The sequence below is a fragment of the Crocuta crocuta genome, unplaced genomic scaffold (assembly GCF_008692635.1).
Source record: "Crocuta crocuta isolate KB4526 unplaced genomic scaffold, BGI_CrCroc_1.0 scaffold89, whole genome shotgun sequence".
Lineage (NCBI taxonomy): Eukaryota > Metazoa > Chordata > Mammalia > Carnivora > Hyaenidae > Crocuta > Crocuta crocuta.
The window spans coordinates 4,800,698-4,827,199 of NW_027551559.1; the positions used below are offsets into that span (position 1 = coordinate 4,800,698).

General features: G+C 42.9%; 1 protein-coding gene across 1 annotated transcript in view; it reads left to right on the plus strand.

The window, feature by feature from the left end:
* The window catches only part of SEMA5A (semaphorin 5A), a 368,380-nt gene that overhangs the window by 245,640 nt on the left and 96,238 nt on the right, over positions 1-26,502 (plus strand). Inside the window, exon 11 of the mRNA XM_077749424.1 lies at positions 12,342-12,549. Within this exon, the coding sequence (XP_077605550.1) occupies positions 12,342-12,549 (208 nt within the window). The remainder of the gene's footprint in view (positions 1-12,341; positions 12,550-26,502) is intronic.

Below are 26,502 nucleotides of genomic sequence, written 5' to 3' on the forward strand. Positions count from 1 at the left end.
AAAATAGAATAACACGTTGAGAAGTAACAAGAGGAGAATGGAGTCAAGATTACATTCAACCATCCAATGGTTTGCGATAAATGATCACTGCATCTTTATTCCACATTTTTCTGAACAAGCCCTTTTTTGTTTCTTAGGACTATTTTTTACAAAACAGAAAATTATATATATATACATATATATATAGTCTGCTACAACTCCACCCTTTAAGTTTTTATTGCACCTTAGAGAAAATATATATCTATTATGTGATTGGGAGTGTTTCAGGCTGTTGTTCTGGGTTTTTTTTTTAATTCTTTTTGAATGTTTATTTATTTTTGAGAGAGAGAGAGAGAAGAGACAGAATATGGGCAGGGGAGGGGCAGAGAGAGAGAGAGAGAGGGAGACAGAATCTGAAGCAGGCTCCAGGCTCTGAGCTGTCAACACAGAGCCTGACATGGGCTTGACCTCATGAACTGTGAGATCATGACCTGAGCCGAAGTCGGACGCTTAACCTACTGAGCCTGGGTGGCTCCCCCAGGCTGCTGTTCTTAAGAAGAATCAATTTCTCTGAAATTCCTTTTCAGTGTTCAGTGTTCTCAAATTCATCGAATTAAAGCCATTCTACACATAGAGCATACAGAATTTTGCTGTAAGGATTATTTAAGCTCAATCATTTTGTTGTCCAGGACTGAATTGCAGAAGGTTGCAATTGATCATATGCAAGTTGAAATCATATCCAAGTATGAAAATTCAAAAGTGATCAATTTTATTTACAGTAGTAGTAGCTTGTCTACTGAGCTGACCACATTAGTTTGTTTTTTTCCTTCCCTCCCTCCCTTCTTCCTTCCTGCCTTCTTTCCTTAAAAAAAAAAAAAAAAAGGTGTGTTTTCATAAACTTTTGAAATTTTGGTGAGACTGAAATTCTAGAAATCATTCACAAAGAAATTAATTATAATCAGCAACCTTTTCCTCAGATACCTGAAAGTTCATTCTTGAGTGCTCATTCACTTCTCTCTGATGTTCCCCCAAAGAGCAGGAGAGCCATTAGCATAAAGGTCGTGAGCAACAGCACCATCTGTATGAATTATTTTGTAATGCTTATCAAAATGCATCCATTTTTCACAATGTTACATGTCCTATATCATCGCCTGCTGCTCTACTAGCCCAGGATCAAATGTATCGGGGATTAATTGAAACAAATGGCAGTATTTGAAAATACTAGGATATTACTAATATGAATCTTCCATTGTGATCATACAAAGTAAAAATATTGAGTCAAACCTATAATTTATAGCCCCTTTGCATTTGAATTTCATTCGTGGCCTCTTAAGGAAATATGGAAAAATAATTCATGATCTGGCTTTGAAATTGTGGTAAGCAAATTCTCTGAAGGACAGAAAGTCTACTTTTTTTGTACTTCCTACTGTTGACCTGGAGTCGTTCCAGCATGCGTGATGACAAAGATAACAAGTTCCATGGATTGGGTGGGCTAAACAAACAAGTAGTCTTCCCTACTTCTTTCTTTTTTTTTTCAATACTTGTTTTTGTTTTTAAGAGAGACAGAATGTGAGCAACGAAGGGGCAGAGAGAGAGGGAGACACAGAATCTGAAGCAGGCTCCAGGCTCCGAGCTGTCAGCACAGAGCCCAACTTGGGGCTCAAACCCATGGACTGTGAGATCATGACCTGAGCCGAAGTCCATGCTTAACTGACTGAGCCACCCAGGCCCTCCCCCTCCCCAACTTATTTCTGGAGATGGAAGTCCAAGGTCAAGGTGTAGAGAAAGTTGTTTTTTTCTGAGACCCCTTTCCTTGGGATATAGGCAGCCATCTTCCTGATGTGTCCTCACATGTGGGTCCATATGTGCGCATTCTAATTTTTCTCTTCTTGCAAGGACACCAGTCGTGTTGGAAAAGGGACCCTATACCTGGGCAACCTTGTTTTGTGTTAATTAACTTTTTAGGGGCACTGTCTCCAAGTAGGACTTCAACATGAATGTTGAGACACAATTTAGACCGTAATACTCCCTATCTCATTATGAGGTGCATTTTCAGAGCAAAGGAGAGATTATTATACTGTGCCATCTCTATCAAGATGCAAAACCGAATCTCATTAAAACTATGCAGTCCTTATTAGCGAGGAAAGTGAACACTGACAATTAGAAAAATATCAGCTATTTTCCCCCAAAGCTAAAAATATGGCCAATTCTCAACCAGAATAACTGAGTGATGTGCAGGAGGGCTGCACAGAGTGAACATGACATATACAGCAAATAGTGGTTTCAGGGACTTACTTTTACTGTGAGATTTTTTTTGTTTAAATACCTTTTGTCACCTTAAATCCTCTTTTTTTAAGATAACACTTTTCATCAGATTATTCTCTCGTTTTCCTCCTGAGCTCTTGGAAGTGAGAGCCCAAAGGCTGATAGAGACATGAGATCAATTCCGGGCGTGGCACCAATCAGACATTGGTTATCTGTGTCCTGAATTCTGGGATAACATAAGCACATATCTAGAAATCATAGCTTAATCTTTGTCTTGATTAACAACTATCGCTTCACACACTGTTTATCAGTCCCCCCTGATCTTTTAGGAACTCTTCAGCCGTATGGATGCACCATCACAGCAATTGCATATTATCCCTTCGGTACTTCTAAGACAAAACTAACCAGCACTTGATTGGTATAAAGAGACTCTAAATTCTGACCCAAGAGTGTGAACTTTGGTACTCACTTAACCTTTCTGGGCTTTGATTTTCTCGCCTGCAAAATTCACAATACTGTTGTAGGTTCCTTCCATCTCTAACATCCTGTGATCACTTGGAATTTTAACATAATGAAAACATAATGATAAAAGGCTATTTGGCAATTATAGGTGGCCCTATCAGTGGGGTCTCTCATGTTCTTCCACAGGGGCTTGTCTTAATGGATTCAGGAAATTGACCAAACTAGGAAAGTGAAGGTGGCCCGTATTTTCCTATTTACACATCAAACCACACACCTGTGCTTCTCATTCCTTGTTAGTTTAATTTGGGCTACTTTCTTTTTTTCCTCTGTGCGTTAGCTGTAGCGTTGATTATTCAAACTGTGGATGATAAAAGATCGTGTCACCCACACTGTTTGTGTTTGGAAGGTCCTCAGGGTCATTCATTTTCTCAGAGAAGTGATACAGAAACTATACTCCAAAGAGAAGCAGGGACTAGTTTGATCCCTAGTTAATAGCAAAACTCTCCCAAGCAAACAAAGAAATTTGTGGCAGTCCATAAGTTTCTGAAATGGTCTGACAAGGATTGCAACCTCTCTCACGGGGCGTCTGTCCCTTCCCTGTGGTAAATTGTCAGCTGTGTGATGTCCAATGGGGAGACGAGGAGTTAGGGGCCAGGTTTAGTCCCAGAGCTACTAGTTAACCTTTAGGCACCTGGATTATCTTACCTGTGATAGGAAACAATTGATCCAGTGCAGGAATTTTTTAAACATTTGTGGATGGGAACTCTTTATTCAAAGGAAATCATATGGCAAAGTTCAAAATGTATAATGCAGCCCAATGAAGCTTGTCATACTGTGGGTAAAGTGAACCCCCATGAACTTATTGGCTATTTGGTGGGGGGAGGGGGCAGGTAGACACCTGGCTCTCCAGGGCACCACCCGGATAGCTTTGTGCATCCCTTGGCTGCTCAAGGCCACAGCTGCAGCCCCGGGGGGGGGGGGGGGGGGGGGNGAAGGTGACTAGTCCAAATCAACCTTGGATTTTGAAGGCTTAGTATAAAAAATGCATAATATCTCAGCAATATTATATTAATTACGTATTGTAATTTTACATATCATATTTTGGACACATTGAGTTAAATACAAACATGATAAAAATTAATTCATCTGGTTTCCTGTTTGCTTTTCCTTTTTAAAGGTTGATACCAGAAAGGTTTCAAATGACCTACGTGGATTGTAATATATTTCCCTTGGGCGGTGTTGGGCCAGAGAAACTGTCAGCTCCCACTTGCAGGCGTCCGTGCTGGAAGGTTTTGCGGATTGTAGTCATTTCGGCCACCTCCCCAGTCCCATGAGCAAGTCATCCTGTCCCCGGGAGACACGCTAGGAATTTGTCCTGGAAGCTTGCTTCACTGCCACACTCCTCTCTAAGGTTGCATTTTTCTTCGAAACCAAAATACTTGTTTATTTCCTGCTTTAAAAAAACACATTTATTTTTGTTTGTTTTTGTTGTTTCATTAATTCTTCACGTGGAGTGCCCTATAGCTTGTCTGCTGTAGGGCACACACAGAAGTTCCTGTGGCATGAGGCTGAGGGAGCGAGCTTCAGGTTTTTAGGGATCAATTTTTTTTTTAATTTGTTTATTTATTCTGAGAGAAAGCATGTGCGAGAGCAGGGCAGGGGCAGAGAGAGATAGTGAGAGAGAATCCCAAGTAGGCTTTGTGCTCTTAGCACAGAGGCTGACACGGGATTCGAACTCACTAACCATGAGATCATGACCTGAGCCAAAAATCAAGAGCCGGGCGCTTAACTAACTGAGCCACCCAGATGCCCCTCATGAATCATTTCTTGTGCCTGTTAGTCTCTGGAGAGATTTCTTCATGTCCTTTTCAAGTTTCACTCCTGCCTTTTGATAAGTGTTGCATAAATATTTCCCGCCGAGCAATCCCTCATTCATTTTAAAATTGAATTTCTTATTCCTTCGTGTGACGATGTTTCTACTTTACCTCAGTGAGCCATTTTATTTGCAAGCTTTGCTTTTTCCTTTGGTCATTTTCAATAGTCTGAATGGCTCAGACTATTGAGGTCGGAATGAATATCTCTGTTATGATAGTAATCCAATTTCACCTCCGCGTTTTCTACCCGCCATCAGACTCACTTCTGGTTTTCCATGGCTTCATTAGTCACCAGCAAAAATCAATATGAGGGATGGTTTGCATGCACATTCTGATGATTTATGCCCTGGAGTGTTCTGTTACCACTGGCAAGCATGTCACTGAAGTCCTTTTATGTGTGCAGGGTGTGGTCTGGTGACAGTCACTTGCATGGTCCCTGTTTCTTGGGATAGGTTTCCCTTTCTCTTATTCCCAGAAATACCGCCTTTTAAGTGTACGTACAGCCTCTGCTCTTCTATAGACACTTATTTGAATTTGCCTGCGTGCCTCACTAGACAGATGGCGTAAAGGATCGGGCCAGTCATTGTGTTTGCTCCACTGTGTGCCCATGTCAGCATGGTGCATGTGAGAGGGTAGCGTGGTCCTGGGGACCAGAGAAGCACATGCCTTCCGAAGCAGGTGGCACCTGGGCGTGTCCCCCAGACGGGCATCAGGCGACAGCTTCCATCGCATCAGGGTGTTGACCCTCTTCTTGTTACCTCCCAACTGGTCAGGTTCTATAACTTGTAGACAAGTTCATGGAATAAAAAGAGAGTACAGACAATCCACGTAAAACGACCTCTTCTTCTTTTTTGGCTTAACTATAATTTATTGTCAACTTGACTAACATGTGTGTGCCATGTGCTCTTGGTTTTTTCAGGGAGATTCCCGTGACTCATTGCTCACATACAACACCCAGTGCTCATCCCAACAAGTGCCCTCCTCAGTGCCATCTTCTTATGCACGATGCTGCTTTCTTAGCAGTAGCTTTTTAATTAGTGTTTACTTTGGAATTCTTTGTTACAATCTTTGATCTCATTCATTATCATTGAAGTGAAAACTTATTTCATGTCTCACTCCCTTACAGGATTTGGAAAGTACAGCTTATCAGAAATATATCTTAATTCTTCCACTTTCCAAAATTCCATTTTGTCATCTGTAAAGTAAGAATAATCACTCATTGTGCTGGATCCTTGAATAACAGGGGGCTAGTGAAGCCCACACCTTGCATGTTCAAAAGCCTGCATGTGATTTTGACTTCCCAAATACTTAACTACCTCTGGCCTGTGCTGATTGGGAATATTACTGATGACATAAAAAGTCCTAAAGACATATTCTGTGTGTAATATGTAATGTATATCATATTCTTACAGTAAGGTAAGCCAGATGATGCATAAGGGCTCATGGACCCCGATGTTCACAGCAGCACTCTCAACAATAGCCAAAACATGGAAAGATCCTAANTTAAGAAAAAAATAAAAAATCAAATCAAATCAAATAAAGAGCTTTAAAAAAAAGAAAAAGAAGGTAAGCCAGAGGAAAGAACATGTTAGTATGAAAAATCATAAAGGGGGTGCCTGGAGGGCTCAATCAGTTAAGTGTCTGACTCTTAATTTCTGCTCTGGTCATGCTCTCGCAGTTTGTGAGCTTGTGCCCCGCATCAGGCTCTATGCGGACAGTGTGGAGCCTGCTTGGGATTCTCTCTGCCCCTCTCTGCCCCTCTCACATGCTATTGCTCTCTCTCTCTCTTGCTCTCGCTCTCTCTCTCAAAATAAAGTTTAAAAAATATCACGAGGAATAGAAAATACAGTATTGTACTACATTCATAGTACTATTATTTATTGAAAGAAATCCACATGCGGGTAAACGTAGTCAGTTCAAACCTGTGCTCTCCAGGAACCACCTGTGTCAGCTACATCTTCACTAGCTTGCTGAGATGATCAGATGAAATGTGGGAATAATAGAGTTGCCAGAGTTAGCAAATAAAAACACGCGATGTCCACTTAAATTTCAGTTTCACATAAAGCATGAATACTATTGAAGAGGACATACCAATACTAAAAAAGATATTCCTGGTTTATCTAAAACTTAAATTTAAGCGGGCATCCTTTATTTCATCTGGTAACCCCTTAGGATATGAACGCGCTGCCTGTTCTGAGGAAATGAGGCAAATGTAAGTTACTCGGTACAGTATTTAATGAAATTTTCATGTGATTAGAGCTATTCATGTCTTTCAAATAACAGCCACCCTATCAGCTTTGATCCAACTTTCAACATCCTGCAGGAGCTCTCACAGTGCACAGAGTTTTCAATTTGAGAGTAAACTGCAGAACTCTGACTCTCAAATTGGGGTCCATGGCACAATCAGTAGCTGACGCTTTCCAGAAGCAGCAGCTATTAGGAGGGTGTGTGTCAAGGCTGTGCCCGTCCCGTGTGTGCCCTTGGCTCCCTGGGGACCCAAGCCACAGCTGGCACAAAGCACCCGATTTTTCTTTCCTTGCTCACGGTAGAATTTTCAAGAATGATTGAAAAATTTGTGTTAAAGTAAAAGACAAATGGAAACTAATCTTGAAAAGTCCTTGAGCAGCCCAAACCGGTTTAGTCATACAAACACAACTTAATTTGCTTATTTCGCAAGGCTAACGTGACCTGGGTCATTTCTTGCTTATGCCTCTGAAAATCCTAAGAAAAACTTGAACTGTTTCCCAAGGTTGTTATAAGGTAACCGCTAACCAGTGGCTTGTTATTTAAGAAAGTTCTAATATAATAACCAATCACTTTGAAGAATCAAGTCACTGCCTTCCCACTATATAAGGTGCTTTATATAACAATATACCCCTGAGCCTCGTTCCGTGTAATGGCCCAAGCGCCCTGGTTTGCACACTGCCCTTTCGGTGTGTGCACAGCAAAGTTTCACCAATCGCTACTTCAGTGACTCATTGGTTTTACGTCTGTTATTTCTGAACTTTTGACACTGACATCTGTTTTTTTCCCCCAGCAACTCACTTTGAATAGAGTATTGAATTTTCAGTGTGTGGAAGGTATATATGGTTTTATTTTTAAAGGCAAATCTTCAGAGTTAATATTTTATCAGATGAAACCAACTAAAATGGTTCCCTTCGTTCCTATTTAGTTTATGACACTTTTAGCCGAATTCTATGCATATTGGGAAAATAATGTTTCTTGTTTTCCCTTCACCCTGACTGATAACTCATTAAAGGCCACAATGGAAAACATATTAATCAGGAATTTTCTAGCAGATGCACTAATGATGACATTCTCATTCCTTGTTTCTCCCGTTCCGTCCCTTAGCCATCGGTGTGCCCCTTGCCCAGTATGTGTTTAGTAATCTCCCCAGCCTATAGCAGCGGCCGTGCATCACAGGACAGAACTGACATAGTATCTTCTCCCCGTGGCCTTAGGTTAAGCATAGAAACAAGGAAACAAGGAAATGAATAATTACACTGTGATGATAAATGCTATAAAGCAGAAACAGCAAGGAAAAATTAAGCACTCTCTGGCACCAACCAGGATCTTACTGTTCTTTGAACAAAATAGTTGTTTGTCCACTGGTCTCTTTAGTGGGCCAGGCTCTGTCTTTCTGTCCCGGAAAGTGACCATGACTTTGCCACATCCTGTACCATGCTTCAACCAATACGTCCAGTAAGTAGGAGAGAACATCTGTCTGGACCGTGAAGCAGCATGGAAGGTGTGTTCACCACATACCAATCAAGCAGCGGCTGGTGGGGTTTCTATGTGCAGAGTCCATGACTAAATCCGCGTAAAGTAGCAGGGTCACCTCAATGTCGTGGGTTTCAGAAATGTCCTCTTTCAACCCTCCCCTTCTCTCTTCTGAGATGTGGGATTACTCAGGCTTTCTTTCTCTTTGTTCTCATGTACTCCGAGAGAGATTTCTCGGAATTCCGAGGTTGTTTCATATTTCAAAATGTATCTGCTCGTGATGCAATCTGGTGACATGATAGAGGTGTTGGCAGAGCCTGTGCTACGGGGGGGTGAGGGTGGATCGTGCTGCAATATATACACGGCTCAGATCAGCAGGTGGCACGCCTTAGACTTGCACTACACCGTGTTCTGTGTCTTGATGAAAAAGTTTTGGAATACAGTGATGATATTCAGTCATTCATTTAAGAAATGAAAACTGGCCTCGAAGATGGGAAGAACAAGATGTGAACGTGTCCCCAAGAGAAGGCTTCTCCTGGGGGCAGAGAGAAGCGGGGAGAAAGACAAATAAGCATCTGAGACACCCCAGGAGGAAGCTTCTGCCTGGCTGTGGGTGGAAGGGAGCAGAGAAGACCCCCCGCTGTCTCAGCAAGGACACCAGGGCTGCAGTCCTAGGAAGGTGGCCGGACAGCCACTCTAGCCAGAGAACGTGTTGCGGGGGGAGTGGGGTGCTCCGGGGCTCCCAGAGCCACAGGTGCCCCCTGACTCGTGCACCGAGAGGTGGAGGTATGAGGGAGCCCGAGATGAGGCCCGTGGGTGACTCGCTACCCTGGTGGCACCTGTGCAGGGCATCCAAGGCCTGCGCACATGTGTGTCCTGACGCTCATCCAGACGCAGGAGAGGAGAGTGCGTGTCCCGGAGGCATCCGGGTCAGGAAGGTGTTCTGCCCGAGGTCACATGTATGTGAGCTTGGAGCGAGATGAAGGCACGGACCAGCGCAGGAAAAGCTTCACACAAACAGAGGTTCCTGGGGCGCCTGGGTGGCTCTGTCGGTTAAGCGTCCAGCTCAGGTCGTGATCTCACGGTTCATCAGTTCAAGTCCCACATCCCTGCGGGCTCTCTGCTGTCAGCACGGAGCAGGTTTCAGATCCTCTACCCCCTCTCTCTCTCTCTGCCCCTGCCCCCCTCCTCTCTAAATAAATAAATAAATAAGTGAAAACATTAAAAAAAATTTTAAAAATCGGCATACATGTGAGCATGTTGACATTTAAACTATTATTCTTTTGGGTAGGTTTCTCAGACGAGCTCCCCATAAACAACAGAAATAATAAACAGCAAGGAGTCTTTGTTCAACCGCTAAATACTATTTTGTTCCGTAACCCATGTTCCCCGCGAATATAGAGTGACAGCAGTCCCAAGATGACGATTTTCCTGCTGGACTCCCATTGCCTCTGTCCCCGCGCCGCCCCCACCCCTTCCCTCCATTGCTATAGAATATTCTTATTTCATCCAGAGGGTCACTCTCACTTAAGCCCTCAAACCAGCCTTGCTGACTGCTGGGGGGTGGCAGTCCCTGGCTCCCCCTCCTGTCCTCCAGCTTGGACGAGATCTTTCACTGTCATGATGTCCCAAAGGGTGGCTGGGGCTCCGTGCCTGTCACTGCCCCACAGGAAGCTGGCACTTCCATCTGCTGGTGAGGACTTCCCCTCAGGGTACTGTGGCTGAGACATCTACACTGAAGTCACCTTCCCTGAAGCTCCCATCTTGCCCCCTCTGTGCATGTCTGTTGATGCTTCTTTTTTTTTTTAATAACAAATGCACTTTTAATTGGTCTACAGATAAAAACTACTCAGTAGCCCGTCAGTAGCCATTTTGGCCCCTACTGTTAGATCGTCTTCAGGATCTAGGTTCACAGGCTGTTTTCATTATTTCATATCATCCCCGGTATTAGAATGCTTTGCTCTATGCAGGGTAGGAAGACCCCAGAATCACTGATGTTGAATTTCCCACCAGCTGGGGACTGTGGTCACCAAGTCCAAACTAGGTTGACTTTTGCAGTAAAGACATACAAATTTTCTTGCACACTTAAATCTGTGAACTTAAATCTGTGAGATGTTCATTTGTGAGACTGTCTGCTGCCCTGTTGTGCAGGCGTGTGCTTGCGCTCTCTCTCTCTCTCTCTCTCTCTCTCTTCCATCGAAGACAGGCGCTGTATTTTTCATCTTCCCAACACATAGCATCATTCCATTTATGCTTGAACTTTCTCGGAAGAAGCACATTTAACCAGATAGCTCAAAATAAAATTAAGCAGTGGTTTACCAAGACTGTCTACGTTATTATGAAGTCTGTTCGTAATCAGTAAGTATTCACTGAAGATGTTTCAGATAGACTTTTAAAAATAAATTCAGGAGAGCATATGTCTGTGCATGTATTTTCTCCTTAAATGAAATATTCTGAGTCTCTGAGTGCTTCCATAGGAATGGAAAACTGAAAAATATTCCTGTCTTATGTCTTCTTGAGATTCACAGATTGATAGGAAGCCTCAAAGCCAAAGATTTAACCCTGGTTTTGGAATAACTTCTTAGCCTCATTTTCTGTTTTTACAAGATAATGATTATAGTTTTTTGAGACTCAGGATTCTGATGGGTTGATTTGAGAGCTTGACAATGGCTTTAGTGGGTGCTTCTAGTGGGTTTGCTGTCTTGCCCTGGATATGCGGACTGGCAGTGGGGACCTCGCCATAGTGCACCAGGGACATTAGCACACATTTCAGGTCTGTGTCCTGATACATGGCGTTGGCCATGCCGTGGCTCTCACTGGCTGAGAGGACTCTTCTCTGTTCTCTTCTCAGCCAGTCTGGGGAGATGCCTGGTTCAGAGGCAGTACTTAGAGCCAAGCTTGTAAGTAAGTGAGCACAAAGACGCAATGACTAGAAAACTTAGGGTGGGGAAGAGACCAGGCCAGAAACAGATGTTCCATGGTATAGGAGGGAAGAATTCAGGACTTCAAGACAGAGAAGGGCATCCCAAAGAGCACGCTTTAGAGAGAAAAAGGAAAGCGATACTCCAGATAGAGGAGGAAGAGAGACAGAGAAAGACGTACTTCCGGGGCAGGAAGGATGCTTCCGGGGCAGGGAGGAGAGGAGGCAACCTTTGCTGCTGCCGTTGGTGTGGTGTCTGCCCTGCGGGGTGGCCAGGTCACCACCTCTTTCTGACACTAGGAATCCAAGATAGTCTCCTGAGGATTCTGCACACCTGATGTTTTCTGTGGGATGGAGCAAAGCTGGCTCCTGGGGGCTCCAGTTGGCTGGACTATGCTCTGGGCGTCTGGACTTAGACCTGGGAGAGGCTGAGGTAGCTGAGTGGGTCTCCTGCCTGGCTGCAGGGTAGCTGAGAGCTGTGGCAAATGCGGGCGCCTGCCCCACACCCTGCACCGGCCATTGAAGGGGCCTGGGGTGGGATTCAGGTGTCAGTATTAAAAAAAAAAACATTTCTGGGGCACCTGGGTTGCTCAGTCAGTTGAGTGTCTGACTTCGGCTCAGGTCACGATCTCACAGTTCACAGGTTTGAGCCCCGTGTTAGGCTCTGTGCTGACAGCTCAGAGCCTGGAGCCTGTTTCGGATTCTGTGTTTTCCTCTCTCTGACACTCCCCAGTTCATGCTGTCTCTATCTCCCTCTCAAAAATAAATAAAACATTTAAAAAGGTTTTTAAATGAATAAACGTTAAAAAATTGAAAAAAAACATTTTTAACGGTTTATTTATTTTTGAGAGAGAGAGATGAGTAGAAGCAGGGAAGGGACACAGAGAGTGAGACTCAGAATCCATGAAGCAGGCTCCAGGCTCTGAGCTGTCAGCACAGAGCCTGACATGAGGCTCGAACCCGTGAACCATAAGACCATGACCTGAGCCGAAGTCGGACTGTAAGGGACTGAGCCACCCAGGCGCCCCTGTCAGCACTTGTGAAAGCTCTGCGAGAAGCCTGGCGACTCAGCTGACCTGACCTCTCTGTCCCTCCTTCCCTGTCGCCCCCCCCACCCCCAGACTATGGCACCATTAAGAAGGTGCGGGCGCCCCTGGGCCCGGATGGCCACAGCTGTCTGCTGGAGGAGATCGAGCTCTTCCCCGAGCGGCGCGGGGAGCCCATCCGGAGCCTGCAGCTCGTCCACAGCCGGAGCGTCCTGTTCGTGGGCCTGCACGGGCACGTGGCCAGGATCCCGCTCAAGAGGTGCGGCAGCCACCGCACCCGCAGGTAGGCCGCCCCGCAGATCCCGGCCCCTCACGTCCTCCTGGGCCCCACGTCACCCCAGGGCACAGCGCTCCCACACAGCCCGAGCTGAGAACCACCCACTGGTGGCTGCGACGGGGATTCGACTGAGGACATCAGTAAACATCCATCAGGGGGAGAAGCAATTATTCGGTGCACGAGCACAGTCAGGGGTCATGCAGATATTCGGGGTTCCCTCATCGGTCTGGAGCAAGTTTACTATTATTGGTATATATGCAATGTATGTACAGAGCTGGCAGAGAATGGTAGGAAGTGGGTTGTATCTGCCCGGAGCTAATTCCCTGAGAAGGAACGAAGCGACACCCCTCCCTGGGGGCAGTTCTCACCCTGGTGGCTCTCTCCTGAGGCCCTAGGACCCCACAGGCTGAGAGAGGGAAGAAGGAAGTCCTGCAGGTGAGGTGCAGGGCACCTCAAGTGGAATCGCATCTGTCCTTGATCCTGCTCAACTCTCATTGGTCATGGGGTGCCCACTACGGGCCACATTGGCCTTTGAGGCTCAGTTTGGAAAAGTGCTCAAGAAACCCTAAAGTACTGTGCACACTAAATGCTTGACCAGCACCTTCATGTTGGTCCCCAACCAAAGATAGCCCTTGGGGAAATCATCATCTCAAACGTTCTGGGATCAGTGATCTCAGTAACTCCGACCCCTAGTGTAGTGTGTAATGGCGGACTTGCCATAGAAATGGACTGTTTGGGTCCATCACTCATAGATACCACACACAAGTCATTCTTTCCCAAACAGGGTGCCCCATGGCATGAGCTTTGGAACTCAGAGACTGGGAGTCCCATAACAGGCTGCATGTGCTATTTCTTGACCTGGTCGCTAAAGTATTTTAGGTCTCACTTTCGCATTTAACACAGGCAAATTGCTATAGATTTAAGCGGTATCATGTATATCATTTTAAATTCAATGCACTTTACAAAACGGATAAAGATGTGGTAAAAGCATTACAATGGAATAGTACTCGGTGATCAAAAAGAACGAAATCTTGCATTTGGAACAACATGGATGGAATTTGAGGGTATTATGCTAAGTGAAATAAGTCAGTCAGAGAAAGGCAAATACCGTATGAATTCACTCATGTGGAATTTGAGAAACAAAACATGAACATAGATGAAGGGACAGAAGGATAAGATAAAAACAGAAGGAGACAAACCGTAAGAGACTCTTAAACACCGAGAACAAACTGAGGATTGTGGAGGGGAGGTGGGTGGGAAGATGAGCTACATGGGCGATGGGCGTTAAGGAGGGCACTTGTTGGCATGAGCACTGGGTGTCATATGTAAGTGATGAGTCACTAAATTCTGTTCCTGAAACCGTTGCTACACTCTATGTTAACTAGCTTGGATTTAAATGTAAACAAACAAACAAAGTAGGCATCCCCTTGTAGAAAGAGTTTTTATGTATAATAAAAATCACTACAAGATTCCTTTCTAGATGATTCCAGACAACGAAGTGTGTTATATGGTGCCTCCTTTGGTATCAGAGTGTTGAGGAATAACATAAAGGGCTTTCTACCTAACACTGATGATGCTATTGTGAGCAGTGATAACAAATAGTGATATTTATTAGCAACTATCTTTCTGTAACACGTTTTTCCTAATGTTAACCAATGGCTGCTTGAAATTTGTTCTGATTTGTGCTTCCTGCAAGACTAACCTAGCGCAGGAATGCCTCTGCCCAGTTTCTGATGGTCAAAGGGTGACCGGCTGGGTTGGCGGCTTGCCAACAGACATGCCACAAGTTGGGAAGCCCCTGGAAGGGCCCCAGTCTTCCAACTGCAGCCCTGCAAGCTTTGAGCTCTAACGGACTTCTGTGGGCATGACATGCAGGAAGACACAGGCCTGTGCTGACTGTAGGGTGTTTGGGGGACCAGAATGAGAGGTCCTGGCTTGCAAAGCGGGAGGCAGTTATCCTTTCCATGGTGCTTTGCCTCGTTGAGTGGGGATCACAAGAGCCCAGCTCCTGTTACGTGCGACAGCAGAAGCTAAGTTCTGCATCGAGTCAGGGAAGCGAGGCATCCCCATGCCCACCTCGTCTCCTGCGTGGCTGCACATGGAGCCCGGTCAGGAGGCCACAGGAGCTGCCAGGCACAGCAGCCCCGGGGGTGTTCCCAGTTCTTTCGACAAGGCCACTTGTCTGTCTTCATCACGTTCCTGGGAGGAGAAGATTATACTGTTATGTCCAGAGCAGGGCCTTCCTGCTCTTTACTTGTCTAACCCTCTCAGAGAAGAGCCACGAGAGATTAGAGCTTTACTGTAAACTGATTGACAGTGGTCTTCTGTGTCCCCCACACTCCGAATGGGTTAGACTGTGATTGACCCTTAAGTATTTGAGAAAAGAAACTCTGAAGACTCAAACCCAAGCATTTCTATTGATTCTTTCCAATGTTTTCCAATTCTTTGCCATGCTTTTCCTACAGAAGGACAAGAAAACCTCCCTTGCTGACACTAACTGCAGAAAAGCATCCATTTTTGGGGCGCCTGGGTGGCTTAGTCGGTTAAGCGTCCGGCTTTCGCTTGGGTCATGATCTCGCGGTTCGTGGGTTCGAGCCCCGCGTCGGGCTCTGTGCTGACTGCCAGCTCAGAGCCTGGAGCCTGTTTCAGTCTGTGACTCCCTCTCTCTCTGACCCTCCCCTGCTCACACTGTCTCTCTCTCTCTCTCCTAGAAATAAATAAAAATATTTAAAAAAAAAAGAAAAAAGAAAAGCATCCATTTTTAAGACACTAATATCCACATGACTAGGGCTTTTTTTTTTTTTTTTTGATGAATTTTGGAGAAAGGGTTTTTTTTTGACAAAGCAATTTTAATTTTCTAGACATATGCCTAAAGCAGTACGTTGAATAGGAACAGGAGACCAATGGAGTAACGATGGAGTAGTGATTTCTTTGTTAAATATATTTTCCATAGTAGAATATAAGTAATTTCATTTGTTATTAGAAAGATCAATTTCATAAATGAGTTTTATAGTGTTTGGCAAGAGAAACTGAGCTTAACTAAATTACTGGTCTCCCTCCAAATCATATTCACATTTAAATTTTTTTCTAATATCTATTTTTCAAAGGCAATGCACAGTTTGAATTCTGCTAAAACGTTTGTAATTGATATTGATACACTTCCACAAGTTTCCTTTCCGTGCCTGGCACTGTCCTGGATCTTCTTATCATTTTTCTTAACCATTATACCCTGAGGGTCAAGTCACCCATCATCTCCAGTTTTCAGTGGAGGAAATGGTTGGCTCAGAGTTTTGGATCCTACCCAAGGTTGCATACCTTGTGTGATAATAAACCCAGGTTCAGGGCTGGGGCTCTGCCTCCATGGCTCAGGCTTTCTGTTTGATTCACTGTGCTGGCCCTGGGACAATGGGGACATCAGATCAGGGCTCAGATTTGCGGGGGGGGGTGGGAATCAGCTGAGCCATGACACTGACCACATGTGTCCCTGATCACCAGAGCTAATGAGAAGGCCATGAGTTCAAACATGTCCACTGATGACTGTTTAGCCCTGGCCCCTTCCAATTATTTCTTCTTTATTATACTTGTTTGTTACCAGGCTACTCCCAAACATACCAGAAAGCGCTTTGACACCCTCTTGGTTATTCTACAGTGAATTTCCACCTCCAGTTCTCGAGGTGGTCCCAGAGCCTCAGGAGAGGCTGAAAAAAGTGCTTGCCTGTGTGTTCTTTTTTTTTTTTTTTAATTTTTTTAAATATTTACTTATTTCTGAGAAAGAGACAGAGCGTGCACAGGGGAGGGCCAAGAGAGAGACACACACACAGATCCAAAGCAGGCTCCAGGCTCTGAGCTGTCAGTACAGAGCCCGACGCGGGGCTTGAACTCAAGAACCATGAGATCATGACCTGAGGTGAAGTCTGACGCCCAACCGACTGAGCCCCCCAGGTGCCCCATTTGCCCGTGTGTTCCAAGCTGTGCATGCATTGTGTTTTCAATGAGATGTAACTGTTTTCCTCGGAAGATTATTTTGGAAGAACAATATTTTAAAAATACATTTTAGTCAAGTTCGACCTCAAAAAAAATGACTTGGAAGATTTTGTTTAATTTAAAATTTTTTTTTTTTGCATAACTATTTAGTGAATAGCATGGGGAAATTATGTGAATGACAAAGCCAGCTTATCACAAAGTGTGGTTCCCTCTGGGCATGTGAAGTGCAAAAGAAGTTTTTCCTTTTCTTGTACATCCATTTGTACTCCAGGGCTTATTTACCATATCTGTGTATGCGTTTCCTAAAGTGAATTACCATTGACTGAATTTTGACAAAAGTGGGGATCTTAACAGGCCCCGATGAGGGTACTGCGTGTGACAGCAGAAGGTAGGTAAGCCGATGCCATCCCACTGGCCACATCATATGCACCTGGCACAAGGTCAAGTCTCCCCAAAGCAGCATGAGGTTTTTCAAGTCTGGAAAGGTCTCCATAGGGATGCAAAGGACGGAACAGCCAAAACCTGAGTGAGCTTAATCCCTGCCTGATGTATGAGCGTAAAGTCATAAACTCTCACTTGAAGGAGAACAGACTGTGGCGGACAGCTGAGGGGGTCTTCATCTCAGCACTTCAGGAAGGAACGAGTGATCACAGGACCCGGGCTGTTAGCCTTCCCCGGGAAATACCATGGCCTTCCAAGTGGCCCAAGTGATTGACAGTCTTCAGCCTCAGGAAAGGCGAGTCGTGATGGGAAGGTCTTTGATTCAGACTTTAAAGTCACTTTAAAGATTGTGCTGTAATTAGATCAGCGGGTCAGCAAACTGTCTCTGTCAAGAACCAGATGGAAGACGCTTTAGTCTGCACAGGCTGCATGATCTCTGTTGCAGCTACTCAACTCTGCCCTCCGAGCATGGAGGTAGCCACAGACCACAGCGAATGAGCGTGGCTGTGTGTCAGCAAGGCAAGCAGATTCATCAGGCAGAGGAAGGGTCCTCTTTTTGGTGGCATTTATTACAAGGAAATAATAGCAGAAAAGGTGTTAGCTGCTACCCATGCCACTTGTTCCACAGGATGCTGCCAAAACAAAGGGACCAGATCACCATGCAACATAGAACGAGGGCGCCATGTTGCCAAGCAGCCAGCTGTACTGCAGCTTAGCAGTTTCAGAACCTGTATCTGTACCTTAGTGGGGGTGAGGGTGGGGGGCAGATGGCCTTCAGCCTTACTAGAACCTGGGAGACAATGAGAAACAGTCTCATGACAGCCTCCCTGACACAGGGCAAGTGAGAGGCAGGTTGGCCTTGTAACAGCTCCCATGCACTGCGATTGGGGAGACCGCTCAGTGTCCCACCAAAGGTAGGTCAGCTGTGCCTAGGTCTTCAGGGTCCCGGGGCACAACATTGCCCTGCACTGTGTTTCAGGAAATGTGTAAGTGCCAGGCTGGACTTGGCCCATGGGCTATCATTTGCTGACTTCTGGTTTCGAATTTTCTCATGTATGCGTTTTTAATGAATGAATATACCTTCAATCATCCTATACCGTGATTTATAAAATCACAGGTTAAATCTATTAAATTAATTATTAAAATACATGAGTTAATTCTATACCTTAATATTTTCTGAATCACATGGCACTGTTTTCTCTTCAGACACAGATTCTTTATTTTTTTTTACTTGACACCCACCACTATCGTGAGGTAAGATAAACCTATCAAGTTGTAGGGTTAATGTTTTATAGATGAGGAACTGGTCCAAATCACAGAGAGAATATCCTGAGAATTGTCAAGCCTAGAACAGAGACTAGAATTCTGAGCACTGCATGCCAGTCTAGGCTTCATTCAGCCCATCGGACCAGGAGCCAGAAGCTGGGCATTGTCTGTCTTTCCAGGTCTATTCAGGCTCCAGCATCGTGCCCAGTCCAACACAGGCTCAGTAAACTCTTATCTGATTTACACATGGATACTGCCTCTCCCCCTCCCTATTTTACTTCATCATCTATAAAGTAAACCTAAATTCTTGTGAAACACTAAAACTCCTTTTACGGAAAAGTGTAGTGACATAAGACATTAGCTAAAGGATTGAAAACCCTTGGGCCTTAGGTATTTATTGTTTCACTTTTGCTTTATTATAAGAACTTATTGGGGAGCAAAGAAAAGGTGGAAACCAGGAGAACCCTAGTCAACATATACAACAGAAGAGATGTGTCTTTTTAGTTTTGTTTTATAAAACTGGAGGGAAAGATGGGACCATTAAGAAAGAGATTGGCTTCATTTGTGAATGGGTATCTGGCCATTGTTAATTCAGTTAGCTTGTAATAATGTCATTTAGTTAAGGAAACTAACACTCATTAAGAAAATTAGTATGAAGATTAGGTTACTGCCAAACGTTTATTGCTTGGAAGAGCCAAGTTTCAAGGCATGGAGTTAATATGTTGGCACCTTTATTACTTAAATATTTTCTACAGACAGCATCTGCCTGATGGGAGAAATACAGTGTGTAGAGAGACATTGAAGGATTTCCATAAGGTCTTCCAACAAGACAACTTTAGCCATTCAGTTATGAATCACATCAACATTCAGAAAGAATTTTGACATGTACTCATTTTACAAAGTAAATATTCTCCCTTAAAAATGAATTTAATATTTTCCAAATCTCAGTGTCTTGAGTTTTTGTTTGCATTGACTTTGGATTCACTTCTAAAGACTGTGGCTCTTCCTTAGTTAATTCATTCATAGTATATTTATTGATTTTAATAGGTGCCAAGCACCAAGCAAGCCCCGAAGTATAGGATGACAGATGAAACATCCGTGACCCTGTCTTCATGGGGCTCAGAGTCTAATGAGTAATTCTGGCATAAATAAAATCTCCTGAGTATCTATTATGGATTTGAGCCAAAGGGCCTTAATGTTACCTTAGACTATCCCCAAATCAATTTATCATTAGAGTCTGATCCTGTATTATATTAGGACCTAATATTCAAGCCTGACATCCCTGTCCAATTATTTTTTAAGCTATTTTTGAATCACAACCAGTGTTCCAATCCTAACTTTCTAATGCTAACAGAATTAATCACCAAATTATAATATACTTATTCAATGGAGTATTCATGCTATGGGTTATTCTGAAGCTATTAAATGATGAAGACATATGCATGATATAATAGTAATGAACAAAATAGCAGTATATGGTTGCAATCATCATAGCTTTAAAAATAGGAGGAAAAGACAAAGTACATTCACCAATATCTAATTACTACTATGAAGAGCATACTGTAAGAGGGGCTTGAGCTGAAATACTGTTTGTTTGGTTTTTTTAGGTGAAATCAGGTTCACACCCCCAGGTCCTAGGCAGGTTGGAAAATGAACAGTTGAAATACACTAGATAGAACATGAACATACACTAACTTGACTGTAATTTAAAAAACAAACCATACTACTGTTTGTTCTTTAACAATCAAAGAGAAATGTAGATTTTGTGAGGTCTGAAGCTTATACAATTTGGTAGTGGTTCTCACTAAGGAAAAAAATATCAAATTATGAATACAAAATGCTTAGGACAATATCAGGTCCTTAGTGAATTTCATGACATGAAGAAGTTTAAGTTTCCTCAGCTTTGTGGCAAATCCATCTTTGGTGATGATATAAACATATATTTTGGTTCAGGTACACAATAGAAGCAAAGAACATAGGTGAACACCATCTTGCAGAGATGTCGTGGGCTGCCTCTAGAACCATAAGATTATGAGTACATTTTTTCTTCTCTGTCTTGGTCAAATATTTTAACATAATCATATTATTGTTACCCAGGGGAGCACGATTTCCAAGAAGAGACAAGTTTACTAAAAATATTCCATAGGTCAAATCTACTAGTATAGGTCCTCAGCTTTCTTTGGTTATGCATTAGCTAGCCAACAGTTCTGGGGTCCTTCAGTTTCTTCAAAGATCATGTTTGTTTCCTAAGTGGCAATGTGTGTTCCATTCACTTGGATGAAGTTAGAAGACCCATGTCATTACCAACCTTTTGTTCAGCTGGGTTTGAGAAACACAAGTAAAGAGCTCACAATGTGAGGTTTCAGTAGTAGGTATCTACTCTATAGTCTTCTTGCTTTGCACTCCCTACTTCAAAGCTGCACAGAAAATACCATGGGGAAGCTTGGACTACAGTGGTTTTCTCAGCTCCAGATCCTTGTGCCTGAGCTATCCTGGCCAGTAGTGCCTTGGCTTTTATACCCCTAGCTTCCCCTAAGAGTTTTATTTGCACTATAATCCAATGAACCAATGATTCTTAAGGAAATAGCCATCCTCATGTGTCTGCAAAACAGCTTGAATATGGGAAGATCATGAACTTCAGTTTCAGGTGGATTCTAGATAAGCCTTTACTTGGTATGTGATTATGATCAAACCACTCAGTATGTTACTGGGAGCATACTGAGTATATAATACATCAGTAAAGATGCTTCCCTTCCTTTCCTGCTTTAGTAGTGTAGCTAGCTCATGTAGGTCATGCTGAACTGACATTGCCAGTGAATGACACTTCTTCACTCCTTGCATACTCTGTCAAAGGCTTGATTTCAAAACTTTTCTGTCCAAAATGGAAGTAAAAGTCAAACATAAGAAAGAAAGAAAGAAAGAAAGAAAGAAAGAAAGAAAGAAAGAAAGAAAGAAAGAAAGAAAGAAAGAAAGAGAGAGAGAGAAAGAAAGGAGGGAGGGAGGGAGGAAGGAAAGAGAGAGAGAGAGAAAGAAAGAAAAGGAGAAAGGGAGGAAGGAAAAAGAAAAGAAAGAGAAAAGAAAGAATGGAAAATGGAAGAAAAAAGAAAGAAAAAGGGGAGAGGAGACAAAAGAGAAAAAAGCCAAATAGCTCTTGTATATGTGCTTTGCCTTCTTTGCTGAAGTATACTTCACATTGCCTCTGGACCAAACCAGCAAATTGACCTGTCATGAATTTTTTTTTCTGCCTTTACACAACTTCACTTCATCTGAGAATTACACAGCCTATTAGGCCAGACTCTGCTCCTTATGGTATTAGGTTACATACCTGGCTCTGGTCTGTCAGACAGGTAAATTTTCTGGCAGTTTGTGAGACTCTCCCCTGACCACATTCCATGTGTAAATGAGTGATGTCAACATGGCTCCATCCAGTCGGTGGGAGCATCTGTCAGTGGCTATTCAGTAATTCCCTACTCAGGTCCCTCACTGTATCATGTTTCTAACCATCCAAGAGAAACTGAGATTCAAGCATTGATGGAGGGAGGTTGGACAGAGCCAGATGTGAGGAGACTCAAGTGCTTACGTCCTTACTGCTGTCAGCACGTTGGGAAGGTCACCGGAGAATCCAAATTCAAGGTAGATGCCACCCTTACCATAGCTCTTCTACCGAGATGGGCAGAAGTTCTTCCCTCGGGCTTGCCTGTGCCCTCACGGGAGGTTTCTTTGGCATTTAAGCCTCATTCACTCAGTACTGGGCAAACTTAAGTTGGGTGAATTATAAGGAGTCAGAGTAATATAAATGTTTTCTCTGGACTTAGTGTCCTCTAAAGTTTTGTGCAAAAACTAAGATGTATTACTTGACCCCTTGTGCATTCTTCACATGTAATTGGTGACTCTTCAAACTCTCCTGTACCTTCTCTTTCTGCCCACCAAACCCTCGTCCACAGAAGGGTTTCCCTTGAAGAGCCATGAGAGGAGAGGAGAGTAATTCTGTCTTCATTTTTATCTCTGATTAGCAGGAGAGGAGATTGTGGACAGTTCATGACATCTATGTTGTAGAGCAGAGAACGTGGAACACCAAAAGCACAGGCCTTTCCCTGAATAAGGCGCCCAAGGGTTCTTTTCTTTCTCTCATGCGCACAGCATTTTCTGGTCCTCACTCCCACCAATTACTTCAACGTCTCTGAGCTGGGAAGGACTTGTGTTGGGCCATTGACACTCCCCATGTCCTCTTTGCCCTGGTTTTGGTCCTTGAGAATAAAACTGCCTTCCTTGGGGAACTTTGTCCTGGGGGTGGACTTGACCTCTCCAGAAAGATTTTATGCTTGTTAAAAGACAAATTCACAGTGATCGAGATTCACTGAGAGGGAAAGTAAAACAGCTCAGGGTTCTGTGCGTGATGAGTAGGTGAAGAGGACTGTCCGTGTCATGTCAGAATCCAAAGCTGATGCCCCAGGTTGACCACAACTGCTAGATTCCAGAGAGCACTTCTGTTCTGCATGTTTCAAATAACCTCTGTTCTTGTGACTATTTCTTTTGTACTATCAATTTTCCCAAAATGCTTCACTGTAAAATGTTTATCAATCTTGTTCAGTTTTTTTTTTTTTTAATTTTTAAAAATGTTTATTTTTGAGAGGCAGAGAGAGAGACAGAGTGCAAGCAGGGGAGGGGAAGGGAGAGAGGGAGACAAAGAATCTGAAGCAGGTTCCAGGCTCTGAGCTGTCAGCACAGAGCCGGATATGGGGGTCGAAGTCATGAACTGTGAGATCGTGGCCTGAGCCCAAGTCGGACACTTAACTGATTGAACCACCCAAGCACTCCCCAATCTTGTTCAGTTTTAAAACAGATTTTTCAGGAAAGTTTGAGTGTTATATACACCTAATAAGACTTTAATTAAAAAACATTCACTTAGTATTACTGGCAATGCATATTGATTATTCTAATTTAATATTAAAAGCAAAATTAAATGTAAATAAAATCATTGTATTTAATGAATGGAATGTCATTTAGTGATAAGTTAATAGTGAATAGTTTTTAATATATTAAAAGTTTGTAACTAATTGAAATTCTATATCACTAATTTCATTTGTAAATCATAACATGTAATGTGAATTACTATTTAATGTCTTTAGCAAGTGATGCGCAATGAGTATAAATATGTATTTTTACTAGTAATTATATCTTTGTTTACTTGGCATGTGTCCTAAATTTAAAAATGCCATGACAGTGTAGTTCTGCCTTAGTTCTTCTTGGGAATTATAAATTAATCTTCTAGTAGATTTCACTACCTGACACACGCTATTCACTACAGCCAAATTGTTCTTGCCTAAGCAAAACCCCAGCATTTTATTCGCATCAGTATATACTTTCTGGGAATCTTAAGGAAACCATGGCCCAGCCATGCCCCTCTGCTTATCTTCTTGATCATGCTGCATGCACATGACTCATCCTTCTAGGGCCATCATAACCAGGGAGCTAAATTCCGATTTCATTCAAAACCCGGGCTACACATGACATCTTCCTGGAACTCTCCTGGCCGGCCTCTCTCTCCCCAACTCCTGTGGCACCCACTGCTTGAGCTACTCACTTAATAGTTAACCCTCCTTACGTTGTCCCGCCACGTTCATAAGCATAGTCTTCCTCCCTCATGAGACCACAAGTCCCTTCCCGGTCTTTGTGTCTTCCACACATGGCATTATGCCAGGTAGTCAAAAAGTTGTGAATCCATCCAAATGTGTAGTCAAAATACTTTGTACCACTTACTACAATACACTGCGGTGTGTCACGTTGCCCGGTTAAATAAAAAGCCCGTGGTGTTTACGGATTTAGTATTTTTGGAATAGAATATTTTCAAACATCCCAGAAGTCAGTACCTTATAATATAATATGCAATGGTGTCTAGAGACTAGATTAACTGTATGTATCCCATCCCCCAAAATACGTTTTTGTTATTTACTACATGATGTAACTTAGTCCTCAAAACATTTCCTGTGAGGTGATTATCCTATTCCAATTTCATGGAACTACATACTGAAGAAAATATGTGTTCCAGTTGGATTTACCAACTGAGTGATGTGTGGGTGTCTTACAGTGCATTCCTCAAGTGGTTTACTGTCTAATTAGAATTGTTTTTCAGTCTTATTTCTAGTAAGTGTTTTTAATGCAAACCTTAAAATAAAAACAGATTCTGAAGTATATAATGGCATTGGTCATTAAGAATAAGACACCTCAGATTGTTTTAGGAATTGGTAAAGATCGTTCATAAACAGATAAATCCATCTATCCCACTACTAACGATAATAGTGGAAATAAGTACTGGTATTGGACACATGGTGTTTGCCCAGTTATTTTAACGTTTGCAGCACTTAACTAGGAAATGCTAAGTCTTGAACTGGGCTCTGGGCTCTGCCTATTCTACTCCTCAAGCTCCAACCAAAGTCTAGCCTCCATTTATCTTCCTTTAAATCCTCCAATTTCCTCCCACCTAAGTGCCTTCCCCATCCGTGTCCATCTCGCTGCCAAATGTTCTGTTTTTCTTAAGCCACGTGAAATAGATCACTTCTACCCATCTCAGTTTAAATGTCACTAGAATCAGGTATTTCCTGACCTGAGATCCCTTCAGCTAAAGAGGGCTCCCCCGTTTTCCTTTGCAAATGGTTCTTGATTATTGGTGTCATTGTTTATTGCCTTTGCCGAATGATAAATTCTGTGGGTGCAGTGAGTATGTCTGCTTTGCTGACCAGGGCACCCCCATCATATTCAGTCTGGTTCATGGCAGGTGCTCCTCAGTATCCACCAAACGGAGGAATGATTGGCACACTTTTAAAATCCCATGTTTAATGAATGAATTTTGTTAATATGGCCAAAATTCTTAAGATCAAAAATAAGCTGATCTAATGACAGTTAGGGTAACAGAAACAAGTCAGATAAAGTCATTGATATTTAGATAATCTAACATGCAAGGGGATCATATTCAGTAATTAGCTCCCGCTCTCTAGGAATACAGTGAGAAGGTTTTAATGAATACACCTCTTTTCCCTATTACTCAAATTAGCAAATAGCATAACTGCACACTTTCAAATGTAAAGGAAGAGTTTCTAGGAAACAACAGGTGCTGGCGAGGATGTGGAGAAAGAGGGCCCCTCTTGCACTGCTGGTGGGAATGCAAACTGGTGCAGCCACTCTGGAAAACAGTGTGAAGGTTCCTAAAAAATTAAAAATAGAAATACCGTATGACCCAGCAGTTGCACTACTAGGAATTTATCCAAAAGATACAGCAGTGCTGATGCATAGGGGCACATGCACCCCAATGTTTATAGCAGCGCTTTCAACAGTAGCCAAAATATGGAAACTAAATGTCCAGCAACCGATACATGGATAAAGATGTGGTTTATATACACAATGGAATACTACTCGGCAAGGAAAAAAACAAAATCTTGCCATTTGCAACAACGTGATGGAACTGGCAGGTATTTGCTAAGTGAAACAAGTCAGAGAAAGATAGATATCATATGTTTTCACTCATATGTGGAATTTTGAGAAACTTAACAGAAGACCATGGGGAAGGAAAGGGAAAAAAATAATTACAAAAGAGGGAAGCAAACTGTAAGAACCACTTAAATACAGAGAAGTAACTGAGGGCCGATGGGGGGTGAGGGGGAAGTGGGGGATGGGCCCTGGGGAGGGCACTTCTTGGGATGAGAACTGGGTGTTGTATGTAAGCGATGAATCGTGGGAATCTATTCCTGAAACCAAATTCCACTGTATACACTGTACATTAGCCAACTTGATAATAAATTATATAATAAAAAATAAATAAATAAAGGAAGAGTTTAATTAAATATTAATATCACCGTCCTGGAAAAGGGTACAGTAGTTTATCCTTTTTCAAGAATTAAGGCCTGTCTCTGAATATACATTTAGCTCTAAAACATATTCTTCCATAAATGTGCTTTTAAATTAAACTTGAAGATTGTGACCAACATATTTTCTGAATTCAGGTACTTTCAGATACCAAGGAAATATATCAAATGAAGGATAATCTAAGGTTATTAACAAAATAAGGAAATGTTTTTTTATTAAAAAGATTCATCATACAAAGAAAAAACATTTTCACAGTGGAATGAAGAAACACCACATTAATAAGACATCTGTAATTTTTCCATGCAGTGTCTTAAAAAAACCTGCCTTCTGAAAGTAGTAAGTTACGATGACTGGTTTTTCTGAAAGTATACTTTAGCAGAAAGGTAGAGCTCCTCAGAATTTTGCCAC